The sequence below is a fragment of the Amphibalanus amphitrite genome, unplaced genomic scaffold (assembly GCF_019059575.1).
Source record: "Amphibalanus amphitrite isolate SeventyFive unplaced genomic scaffold, NRLGWU_Aamphi_draft 000578F_arrow, whole genome shotgun sequence".
Classification (NCBI taxonomy): Eukaryota; Metazoa; Arthropoda; class Thecostraca; order Balanomorpha; family Balanidae; genus Amphibalanus; species Amphibalanus amphitrite.
The window spans coordinates 210,224-222,369 of record NW_024882072.1 but is presented as its reverse complement, the minus strand read 5'-3'; the positions used below and the strand labels follow the sequence as shown (position 1 = coordinate 222,369).

General features: G+C 47.5%; 2 protein-coding genes across 12 annotated transcripts; one reads left to right on the top strand and one right to left on the bottom strand.

Moving 5' to 3' along the window:
* The first annotated feature begins 70 nt into the window (after positions 1-70).
* LOC122394189 (tRNA (uracil(54)-C(5))-methyltransferase homolog) lies at positions 71-5,175 on the top strand. Of its 9 annotated transcripts, none has more exons than XM_043390892.1 (3): positions 71-107; positions 1,920-3,435; positions 4,281-5,175. In XM_043390892.1, exons 2-3 carry the CDS (start codon positions 1,972-1,974, stop codon positions 4,869-4,871), a joined length of 2,055 nt encoding a protein of 684 aa, XP_043246827.1. In that variant the 5' UTR covers positions 71-107; positions 1,920-1,971; the 3' UTR covers positions 4,872-5,175. The 9 variants fall into 9 exon arrangements, with proteins under 9 accessions (XP_043246827.1, XP_043246831.1, XP_043246830.1 ...); XM_043390896.1 differs by having other exon boundaries at positions 103-135; XM_043390895.1 differs by lacking the exon at positions 71-107 and adding an exon at positions 108-208.
* A 606-nt stretch (positions 5,176-5,781) lies between these two features.
* On the bottom strand, positions 5,782-11,363 carry LOC122394190 (ubiquitin-conjugating enzyme E2 N-like). Of its 3 annotated transcripts, none has more exons than XM_043390903.1 (5): positions 11,193-11,363; positions 9,862-9,932; positions 9,528-9,618; positions 8,983-9,138; positions 5,782-6,506 (listed from the first exon to the last, which is right to left on the bottom strand). In XM_043390903.1, exons 2-5 carry the CDS (start codon positions 9,892-9,894, stop codon positions 6,322-6,324), a joined length of 465 nt encoding a protein of 154 aa, XP_043246838.1. In that variant the 5' UTR covers positions 9,895-9,932; positions 11,193-11,363; the 3' UTR covers positions 5,782-6,321. The 3 variants fall into 3 exon arrangements, with proteins under 3 accessions (XP_043246838.1, XP_043246837.1, XP_043246840.1); XM_043390902.1 differs by having other exon boundaries at positions 11,066-11,223; XM_043390905.1 differs by lacking the exon at positions 11,193-11,363 and adding an exon at positions 10,991-11,012.
* Positions 11,364-12,146: the final 783 nt, after the last annotated feature.

Below are 12,146 nucleotides of genomic sequence, written 5' to 3'. Positions count from 1 at the left end.
ATTTTGAAAAACTAGTAAAATTTTATCATTTTCTTAAAGAGTATCATGATACACTTGAAATGTTTCTGTTTCAGCGCACATGTGGCATATGTTACGCAATGGCAAACGTGCGGCGAGTGGTGGGCGAGTGTGTGTGTGCGTGTGTTTTGACTTTTGACTGTTGCAAGCAAGTTGCAAGATTCTTACAGATACTGGACTGTTGTGCGTTGTGCGTAGGAGTTCATTTCGAGGCTGTTGGCATAATTTGTGTATTTCATTTTCATTTGAGAAGTGGGCTGAAAATCAGTGGAAAAAATAGGGTAGTCATAAAGAGGCGTCATACTCGTTTTTTTTTTTGCAACCAGGGAGAGGCGCTATGCCCACTGCCCAGAGATGCTTTCTAATCACACCAAACTTAACCTTACCGGCGGACCTAAAGTAAATAAATACCACCTCACCTACAACCTACAAGCTAACCTACATCGCCTCTCCTTGGCTTAAAAAAAAAAAACAAGTGTGAGGCTTGCTTTTACCACCAAAAATATTCCGATTTCTGCCTGCCCAGTATCCTTTGCTGGCCAGTGCAAGTATGCGATGTAACCTAGCGTTTGTAATGTGTCAAATAAGCTTCAAAATGCTGTTGAATGCTAAAGAACTTCAGAATTCATTTGCATTGGTTTCTTAACATTCCACTGGGATTATCCATAACAATAAAGCCTATTTTAAAAAAAATACAAAATACAAAGTATCAAATATACAACACATCTGATCAACATGCCTGAATATATAGGCTAGCCTGATCAGTTGCCAAAGTATCATGGGTTCAGTTTTCTTGAGGTAAAGTTGTTTTGGTGCACTCAGGTGTCAGCACAAATGGAGTAGGTACCTACCTATTTTCCCAAATAGCCACCAGACTCATCACCTATTCATTGGATTGCATATTAACCCTCGCATGTGTGCGGCGTTTGCCAGCTTCTAATGTGTAGGGGGGGGGTCGGTTGGACCCCCCCCTTGCCGTTTGGCCCCTGATCGAGCTAGAGCTTCGCGGAAAAAACGAGCGTGTTGCCCGTGACGAGAGGAAGCCGATGATACCCAATTTTAAGGTCCTAGGTCATTGGTTGACCTTCCAGGTCAGGTCAATGACCCAAAGTCGGGAAAATCGGGTCCTGTTAGAAAGTCGTAAAGTGTGGCTGCTAAGGGGTTTTTCGGGGTGCTGATCACGAATATCGTGTTAGTTTTGATCACAGATGATGTCTTGAAGCATTTAGACCAGGTCGGGTCAGGTCAGGTCAGGTCAACCAGTAGGCGTCGTGACGGGTATTCGTAGTACGTGTCAACCGCCTCTGACAGCTTCGTAACATGTTACGAAGTCACCAAAACTACTTCGTAAATGTTCAAATGGTTGCTAAATTCGAATTCAGCTCCAAAAACTAGCCTAGAAACATGTAAAACTCGAAAAAGTGACCCGAGGTCACCCGAGGTCACCAAAGGTCAATGACCTGACCTGACCTTCAGGTGACCTTGACACACACGGGAGTAACATCAAATCACATGTTTGAACGTTTGAAACCACGAAAAGCTTGCAAACACGCGGCTAGTGCGAGCCGACATACGCGGAATCGCGATTCCGGCCAAACATGGTCTCGGAAAAGAGGTCACAGGTCAAAGGTCATTTGGGTCAGGGTCATGAAATTTTCAGGGTAGGTGTAAAATTGATCAATGCGAGGGTACTGAAAGTTTCGTCGCGATCGGCCGCTTTTTACGCGAGTTATTCGCGAAAAACCATGGGGGGGGGTCCATCCGACCCCCCCCCCTACACATGCGAGGGTTAATACCTACATAATATTGTAAGGCACATTATGCTTAACTGTAATAGTGTCGTAATCCTGTACATTTTTGTATATTTTAACACCTTACCTATGTTATGTATTTTTCAATAGGTCTTGATTTGTGAAAACCAACATGAGCCCTACCAAGGGAGATTAAGAATGCATGGCTCAAAATCAAGAAAGCAAGCAGTCATCAGCCAAGGAAACACAATCACAATCAGAAGAGAAGATGGACACTAGTGTGTCTCTAAAACTAGAAGCAAATGAAAGCAATACAAATCTAAAAGATACAGAGTCTGGCAATGGCTCAACATCTGTCGAACCAATAAACTCTGATGTAAACAATGGGAATCACAGCAAAGATAATGACCAACCTACTTCCTCTGCTGCTGCTGAGTCTTCAGCAGATTCTGGCGAACCTGTTGCTGTTTCTGCGGATGCCGCTGGGGTCGCCACGGATGCCAAGCTCGCCTCTGCCACCGAGTCTCCTGCTGGGGGTGCGTGCGCTCCACCGGAGGCTGCCGCTGACACGCTCACGCCCTACTCGTACACTTCTCGTGGCGAGTTCACCTCGGAGAACTTCAAAATCGAGATCCGCAACATGCCGCGCTACTACGGCGTCGCCCAGTTCAAGAAGTTCCTCACCAACACGCTCAAACTGAACGTGCACAAGCTGAAGCCTCTGCCGGGCCGCGGGGCCGGGATATTTGTCACACTGCACGACGAGGCCACCCGTCAGGAGGCGCTGAAGCTGCTGGACGGTCGGGAGTGGAAGAAGGCCAAGCTGTCGGCGCGCCCGGCTGCCGCCATACCCGACCCGCTGCTGGCCCACCGTCAAAAGAGGAACCGTGACGATGCTGACGGAGCCGCGAGCGCTGAGAAAAAGCCCCGCCAGGAGGTGCCTCTGTCTCAGCGCACCCGTGACGCTGTTGTTCCGTGGTGGAACGTACCCTACGACGAGCAGCTGCGACGAAAACGCTCGCACGTCTGGGGCGTTCTAGCCGAGTACAAGCGCACGCTGCGTAAGCAGAACTTCTCGCTGTTCAAGTGGATGGATAAGCGAGAGAATACGGTCACCGTGGAGCCGGTTCGACCCTCGCCGGAGACGGAGTGTTACCGCAACAAGTGCGAGTTCAGCGTCGGGTTTCACCCGGACACGGGTGAGCGCGTGGTCGGCTTCCGGCTGGCCGCCTACCGGGACGGCAGCATGGCCGTGGCTCCGCTGGACGACCTGCCGCACGTGTCAGAACGCATGCGCAAAGCGGCCGGCCTGTTTCAGCGTCACGTGCGGGAGAGCAAGTACGCGCCGTTCAACCCTCTGACCCACGAGGGCCACTGGCGGCAGCTGCTGGTTCGTACCACGCGCGGCGGTGACCTGCTGCTGTCGGCCCAGTTCCACCCTCAGCAGCTGACTGAACAGGAGATCGGCGCCGCCCAGGAGGAGCTGCGGGTTTTCATGGCGGACGGGCCCGGTGCGGAGGCCGGTGTGACCTCGCTGTTGTGGCAGACGGCAGGTCGGCTCGAGTCTGGTCAGGAGAGGCCTCACCAGCTGCTCTCCGGCAGCCCTCACATCACAGAGACGCTGTGTGGGCTCCAGCTGAGAATATCACCGGACGCCTTCTTCCAGGTAACCAATCGGGAGTGGCGTTAAGTGTGAATGTGTTTACTGCGAGATGAATGGAATTGATGTGAAGGGTCAGCAATAGCATGTTATCTTACCTGAATATAGGAATGTTTTGATCATTTTTTTTTTTTAGCCTCACAACGAATTCATAGCAATGTTATGACTGATATTCGGTTAAAGGGACCCTCCCACCTTCAAAAAAGTTTATGAATTGGCATGAAAGTGATGTCGCTCGGTTCAGAAAGAGCGAAAACGAATATCTACCAAATTTCACCGAAAAATATTCACCGGTTTTCAAGATATTAGACTTTTACTTTTGTTTACTTTTTTTGGATCTCCGCTGTTTCTAGCGACTTTATTTTATAAGTGCGGCGTTTGCGGCAGATGTTGCGCGCAAATAGCATATACCACCGCGTGCTACAAAACGTTTTAGTCAAACATTTAAAAATCGTTAGATATTTGCGCTGACGTCACACATTTAGAGGGGTATTCCTATGCATTAGCCCCTCTGAATCAAAATGCTGCAATTTTGAAATTCAATATTTCCGATTTAAGGCATTTCTCGATGTTGTGAGTGCCGAAACCGGTAATTGTGAGCCAGGGACCCCATTTTGGCTATCTCAACTCAAATCTAATGTTAAGGTGGGAGGGTCCCTTTAATTTTTCGTAATGTTAGATACATACATTACATTTGGTTCCTCTGACAAATACTTCTACTCTCACAAAATATAAATATTTGCATTCATCATCAGTTTTTTTCTTTTTGTATTTCCAATATCATGCACCACTCTCCTCTCATAATCGATGTGTGTCTCCCTCGTCTGACATTACCTGTTCGTGCCGCACAGGTGAACACGGCGGCCGCCGAAGTGCTGTATGACGCCGTGGGCGAGTGTGCGGAGCTGGACTCCAACACCGCCCTCCTGGACGTGTGCTGCGGTACGGGCAGCATCGGCCTGGCACTGGCCAGCCGCGCGCGCTCCGTGCTCGGCCTGGAGCTGGTCGAGTCCGCCGTGGCCGACGCAAAACGTAACGCCGAGGCCAACGGCATCACCAACAGCCAGTTCTGGGCGGGCCGCGCCGAGGCGCTGCTGCGCGTGCTACTCGACCAGGCCGGTGAGGGCCGCGCGGTGGCCGTCGTCGATCCGCCGCGCGCAGGGCTCGGTCGGGAGGTGACACAGACCCTCCGGCGCACCGAGGGACTCAAGAGGGTCGTCTACGTGGCGTGCGATATCAAGCAGGCGATGAAGAACCTCCTGGACCTGGCCAGGCCGGAGAGTAATCAGTACGTGGGCTATCCGTTCGTGTTGCGGAGACTGGTGCCGGTGGACCTGTTTCCCCAGACGCCGCATATCGAGGTGGTGGCGGTGCTGGAGCGCTGCGATCCTGACCTCTGGCGTCAGCAGGGAGAAGCTGAAGTGTCGACGGCTGTGGATTGAGGGCAGCAGGAGGCTGGGGATGGGGCAAAAGAGGGAGATGGTGGTGGGGAGAAGGGGAACGGGGAGAAGGACAGTGCAGATGTGGAGATGAAGGAAACGGAGACAAATTCCAAGACTGAAGCCTCTGAGACCGCTGAGACAAAGGGTCCCGAAAGTGAGGCAAAGGAGAAAAGTGAGGAGGCTGCGAAAAGCGCGTGACGCGTCAGGGCACAGGGTTATTGGGCGAAGTCTCATTTATGTTAAACGTTGCTGCATCACTGTGTTCACTCGAGACGATATTGTTTTAATATATGATTGAGTCGTGTCTGATTTGTGTACTAATTAATGAGCGACCGGTACTTTTTCGGTGTTATTTGTGCAATTCGCTAACACCAACTAGCGTTCTTAGAGTCGAGATGCGCTAACGCAGACGTTCTTGACTTTAGTGTCGTAGTGGCCATTAATTCAACATTGACTTAGTATTGAGTCTTGTTCTGCGTCAATCATACATTTCGATTGAACACTTAAACGTGAGGGGACGGAGTGGGAGGCCCTGTCCCAGCAAACGGGGCAACGAGGGCCGATTTTCTCGATTGAATCACTATAACGAGCGTCACCGCACCCCGTCCAAACGCCGGACCGAGCTAACCTATTGTATCGCGAGGTGTCAGTCTGGGGGCGTCGGAATCGCAGAATAGGAATGATTCAGTCACGGATGCAAAGCGTCATCCGTGCCGCTACATGACTGAATAGGACGTCCATTCAAATCCAAATCGCCACTCTATTGAATGATCAAGCTAGTTGTGAGTGTCCCGGAACAAGCTTGTCATCGCCGCATAGTTCCACTCCGAGAATCCCCATATCCGCATTATCCCCAAAGCCAAAATCCCCATAGCATGGCACTCTCTCCCCGCCCACACAAACACCGCTCTATCGTCAATTTCATTCATTCCATCTAGCAGAGTGCGGCGCGCGTGCCACGTGGCGCCGCGAGTAGTCGCCGGAAGATAGCGCGCGTCGAATCCGTCGCCGGCCGGTCCGACACCAGGGACGGCTCCCGCGCGGAGTCGACTCGCCGGCGCCGACTATCACAGCGCGCCCGCCCGGCCCCAACAGCCACCAAGAATGTCGACAGGAGGTGCACGCGCGCGCGCGGGTGGACACAGCAGCGAGCGAGCGAGGAGCGCGGGCCGTCTCCCATCGGCACGGCACCGCGCACCGGCGCCACAGCCATCGCCCCATCTCGCCGCAGCTAGCGATAATACCTCCGCGCCGCGGGCCTCGAGCTAGGGGCGCTCTCCGGCCGCGTCCCTCAGGCCGTCTCATAGTCTCTGGATACGTGTCAGCAGCCCATCGCTGCCGGCCTTGGGGGGCCTCTTCAAGCCGCCAGCCCGACCTCCCACCTCGGGGAACGGGTGGGGGTCCCACCGCTCACGGCCATTCTCGTGTAGTCAGGAACCGCCGCCGCAGCTCACTGCTTGTCGGCCACGGCGTAGCGATGCGTCCAGTCGCGTGCGTTCCGAATAGCAGCCGCCTCGTCACACTTCCAAAGCTCGGCCACGTCGTTGGCCAGAGGGTCGTCCGGGTTGGGCGCGCTCAGCAGTGCCTGAATTGAGAGCAGAACGGTCCGAATCTGGAGCGCCGGCGACCACTTATCTGTGGGGAGAGACAGAACACAGGGTGGTTGTTATCTACGAGGTCTTCAGGGATGCAGGGAGGCAGGAACATAGGCCATAGCGCACGGTGTTGCAATGCATGCTCTGTATAGTCGACTACAGAATGATGTTCCACTCCTCAGAAGCTATCAATTGACCGGAGCGCTAAGTTGTGCCAGTTATCACGTAATTAAGCGTGTCGATTGTGAGCATTGGGACAAAGCTATAATTTGTGAACTCAGCCCGTGTGATGCGGCACAGCCTACCACTCCAGGCAAATAATTGCCTGTGAAAAGTGGAACATCATTCTGTAGTCGACTGCACATTGTACGTACAAGGAGAGACACAGGATTTGTGATAAAGGACAGTACAGACATTCAGCCACCGACGACAGCGTAACATGGCATAGCGATCGAAATGCGTGAAACAAAAACGGTATTGTGTGTTCCAGAAACTGCTGTATAGGGGCAGGGTAGAAAGTAGAAACTAACGCCTTGACTGATGACTGCTGCATGTGTTGAACAATAAAGTGTTTGAAACGGTTACTGGGTGGATCGGAAACATTTAAGAAACGATAAAGAAAAATGAAACGGCTAACGAATAACATCTGGAAGACAATTAGGAGGACGGCCTAAAGTTTGTTCCGCGTCTACTTAAAGGCGTGGAAAATTGACGAAAACTATTATGCATACTTCGTCCTTTAACTTCAACTCACATCGAGCAGTGTCTGATTGCGTATTACATGCCACTACACACCAACATTGTCAATGTTTGTAGGCCCATGAAATAATGCTGGTGGATGGACATCAGAAGGGCGCTGTGTGACAAAGACGCCGGTGCGCACGGCCTCGGTCTGTATTGAGTATACCACACACATCACACGAGGCCATATACATATGTGAGCCGACGCCGATAGGAAGGAGGCGTGTGGGAGAGGCCGAGGTCCAACGCTTCGAAAGAAGAAGTCGAGTCGACTGGCTATTGAATGAACGTTCCCAAATATTCAGAAGAAAGTGGAATGGCCGACATCATCATCGAATTACAAACATTTAACAGGGACTAAAGGTATAACTATAAAAGATGCAGCTAAAAGAGTTACCCAAGAGACCAACGACAATTTTACCCAGTAATTGATTATTTTTGTGGGGTCAACCAACTGGCAGCGAAAGTGCCCCGGTTTCGGACCCCCTCCCCCCCCCCATTCCGTCCCGATCTAGGGCAAGGCGAGTGAAACGTTATCGCGGCACGCGTGACGCCCGATAATAAGAAACAGTAATGACGGTAATGAAATCAGACACTGACATTGTACCCCCATTGGCCGGACGCGCAAACACATGTGAGCTCTGTGCGGGCCACGCGGGCACCGTGTCACCGACGGCAAATAAAACTCACAAGAGGGTCGAGGACGACCCACTGAATTGGTCACATCAAAGTGGTGTTTTGGAATATTAATCAATCGGAAAAAGTTTGAGAGATGCCGAGTGACGCCGGACAAAAGAACGAAATCCATTGCAGAAAACGACAGCCCGAAAATGCTGCCTACGCTTCAGAAGCTCGTTGCCCAGCTTTGTATGAAAATACACATGACTATAAATCGGGACTAAGGTGCACATGAAAATAAGGGAAATGAAAGAATCGCCTTCTTTTAAAGGCATGTCGAACTCGATAGCAAGGGTAAAATACCCTGAAACGTACCGCATTATAATATTACAAATAACACACATAACACGAATTAACATTTGTCATCACATGAGATGACAAACTCATTGACAACGCAACGCTTCGGTCCTTTTGTATTAATGACCTTGATTTTTTCCCCAGTAGGTAAGCACGTACGTACCTTCTTTAGGAATCGTAAAAAGGAAATCCTATTCATCAATCTGCCCTTTTCGCGTGACTCCTAAACTGGCATTGTTAGAAATATGATTGAATATCAATTGTTAAGCTCTTACCTCACTGTAGGGAAATACGAAGCCTCACCGCCCCAACTCAAACCCGGAAGATTGTAAACCCCAAACTAAGCTAGCTAGTAATTCAGTGCATGTCCGCGAAGAATATTTCCTAAATTTGAAGTTATGTCAGCTTCCGGCATAATTCTGGCATTAATTTTCACATGTCGAGTAATTAACGGCAGTAATCAGAATTTATCGCGCGTTGGTTATGCTTCTAATGAAATTTATGCATGCGTAACATGTTCATGTTTAGGATCTGCTTATTTACACACGCAACACCAAATAATTGAAGAGGCAATGTCATACAACCCTCGGTTTTCTCTCAATGAACTATGACACTTCACAATTTCACGAAATATGTGCGGGAATTTTCATTATTTATAAGAAAAACTTACCAAGACCGACTTAACCTAGACATGCAGCTTGGTCGATGTCTGAATTATGGAAAACGAACAGGAATGGATGGAACAACCATGGACGTCAACCCAATGTCCATGCAAGTAACAAGGAGGCTGGTGCACTCACCTTTCAGAATATCTAGGCAGATCCTTCCCAGCTTGTCAATATTTGGGTGATATATTTTGGTCATAAATCGTACTTTTGGAGGCGACATGGGATATTCTTCCGGCAAGAATAGCTCCAGCTTGAAGACGCCCCCTTCGAATGGAGATCCCTCAGGGCCTGCGGGAAAAAACGGGCGCCGTAATTTCTCGTGACATTCAATAGGGCGCGTCGTGTAAATGAATAACGAACTCATATCTAATTCGCCTCATTTTTGCAACAATTTTATCGGAAACTCTTCCGGCTTTCGCTGTACAGATTGTTCGTTAACCTTCAAACAGCAACAGAAACGAAGACAAAAGAGGGAAAAGTGTTGCACCTTTCAGCTTATCCTTGCAACTGAGGTGAAAAAGTATACCGTTAGGCATGCAGAAAACACTATATAAGCAAACTTTATTATCATGATTCATGAAGAAAGGTGTTTTTGCAGAGCATTGCCGTAATCTTGAAATAAGAGTCTATCCTGCATCTCGCCCGCGGCATACTGTAAACCAGCACTGGCCACTCACCTGCGACTATGACGTGGAAGTAACGGGCGTTCTGCTCATCTGGGACGGCGCTGATGCCCGGCACGGGGTCTGCCATCAGCCGCTGTGTCTCCTGCGTGATGGGAACACACTGGTAAGCCCAATAGCGAGGTATGGTGAGAAGTGACGGAACAGCATTGGAGCATGATAGGCACAAGACAGGTGACAAATACAACTTTAAATGGGTACTGGTTATCAGCCATACAATGTACTATGACTATTTGCATATCATACTGGATTCCTGGTCAGATGATACATTTACCTGAGTAACTTGAAAAGAGGTAAAAACATTATGATAGGCAATATACAAACATACCTTGATAATTCTCCTAGGCAGCTGAGCAGCCATTTTGCTGTGTTTTGCTGAAACCTGTTGTTTCAGACTTTCTGAAAGAGTAGAAAACGAAAGTTCAATAAAGTTGTTGTCCACTCACTGCACTCAGTCAATATCAACTGCATGCTTTAATCAATACACAGTGTAAAAGGAAGTGTGTGGGTAAATGAATGAAACTGACTCATATTCAAAGTAACACACAAGTCTTAAAATTGTGAATATGGACAATGGGCATGGATTAAATACTTAAAACAAGTTAATAGTCCATTTATCTTTCATTTTGGCATTCCAACACAGTGAAGACATTTGAATAAAAAATGTGTTCATCATCAGGCTACTATATAGGCCTTGCATACAGCAAGTGCTCCAAAAAGTAGTTAACTATATTAGATAAAGTCACATATCAGGCCAGTTTGCCCAGCATGAAAATTGCTGTCTAAATTTACTTTTTGTCTTGGATTACTCCAGATTTTTCCAGCCACACCTAAATTGCCTAAAGCAGCAAAAATTTATCAACCAGCCTGTTTTCATATCAAAATGCCAACAACCAGTAATTCTTATGTCATTCACAATGGCCTTTTGCCTCAACACTCTAGAGCTGTTGCTGGGGAAACATTTACATTTTCTAAATTGCAATAGCCCAGGTTGGCATAGGGAATTGCTTTGTTGCTTTCCAGATTAGGTAGAGATGGTTGGGAAAGAAAAGATAATATAAGTAGCCAATATTATAAACAATCAATCATTAAGTCAACAATGAAAAACTGATTCTCAATACAAACACAGCGCAGCACACAACACAACGAGCAAGGCAATAGCCTCATACTGCTAAATTCCCACAGCATCATTTATGCTCAGTTATACAATGTCCAAGAAAATTTGTTCTTAAAATGGCTCATTTATGATTTGCTTGACGATTATCATGGAAATGCTTTGAAAACTGCCTGAACATATGCAAGCAGCGAGAGAGACAAAGACATTTAGGGTCAAAAAGATGTTGTAAGAAAGGCTTCTTGAAGAGAAAATAAATATGACTTGAGCATCATTACTTATGGTTAGTTTCACAACTAATCATAATTTTTAAAGTTAATTCGTATTAAATAAAATGTGTTGCCTAAAAACGTTGGGATGACGGTATGACACGGATGAAGTAGCACAGACTGAGTCCCACCAATTGTATCCAACTTACATCACCCATACGATGCATATTTGATCACAACGATAAAGTTCCTAATCCAACGGCTCATGAAAATACATTCTTAACGTATCCCAATTAAAAATTTATTGGAATAACTGTAAAATAAATAATAACTCACCCAGTTACAACTCTCTCACACAATGGACACTGATTCGTCAAAAGTGCGCATGTTTTGCAGACGGCATAATATGGTAGCTTTTTGAAGGGAAAGTAATGCCTTCAGCTGTATGAGCCAGGCGCCGTTTCGAACTACTACCCAATCCATAACTTGGGCCTGTGCCCTGTGGCCGGTGGCCCCATGTAATTTGCACGGTGACTATAAATAAATTTGATCCAGGAAACTTATGTCGAGTTCCTTGAACTCTTTAGACTCTCTTCATGTCATTTCACCAGAAGTTACTGACAAAAAGAAACTCCGGCATTCCCAAATGGCTGCAGTGGCGTCATGCACATGCACGACGTTAGGTAGGCCGAGAAGTAAAAAAGTGCGATAGCGTAACATGTCGATACTATCGACTCGATAGTGACATCCATTTTATTACAAAAGTAGGTTTAAATAAACGTTTACCTACGTTTTTATACCTACCTACCTATGTTTATTTATTTTACGTTTAAACGTTACCTAAATAAAAACGTTTACCTACCTACGTTTTTGGTAAACGACAAGATCAATCTGAAAAATATAGGTATGCATCATGCTCGAAAAGTAGGTACTTAATCATGAGCCATTGCCCAGATTCAGTTTAGAACTTTGTAATTTGTAAACTAATTGACATACCTAGAACATTGAACAAAAATCGAAGGTAGCCATAGGTACCTAGGTATATTTATACTTAACAAGGTATTGGTAGTCTTATGATCTTTACGGCGATTTTCTATGTCTTTTTTACACATATGCCGTTTTAAAAAGCGTGGCGAAAAAGGAGGCATTCGTCGGTCCCCCCATAAGGCTCCCCCCCCCAGAAATACGCAGATTAACAGTTTCGTATTCCCTACCGTTTAGTTATAATGAGAGCTAAAGTCATGTGACTGTCCTATAATAATCTGGCCTCGGGTGAAACGGCGTGAAAAT

What these genes read in the sequence shown, in the direction of transcription:
- LOC122394189 (XM_043390892.1), top strand. Translation starts at nt 1,972, where the DNA reads ATGGCTCAAAATCAAGAAAGCAAGCAGTCATCAGCCAAGGAAACACAA. An exon ending in CACCGGACGCCTTCTTCCAG is followed by an intron (nt 3,436 to 4,280) that starts GTAACCAATCGG and finishes CGTGCCGCACAG; the next exon opens with GTGAACACGGCGGCCGCCGA.
- LOC122394190 (XM_043390903.1), bottom strand. Translation starts at nt 9,894, where the DNA reads ATGGCTGCTCAGCTGCCTAGGAGAATTATCAAG. An exon ending in TGCCTAGGAGAATTATCAAG is followed by an intron (nt 9,619 to 9,861) that starts GTATGTTTGTAT and finishes CCCATCACGCAG; the next exon opens with GAGACACAGCGGCTGATGGC. An exon ending in CTGCCTAGATATTCTGAAAG is followed by an intron (nt 6,507 to 8,982) that starts GTGAGTGCACCA and finishes CTCTCCCCACAG; the next exon opens with ATAAGTGGTCGCCGGCGCTC.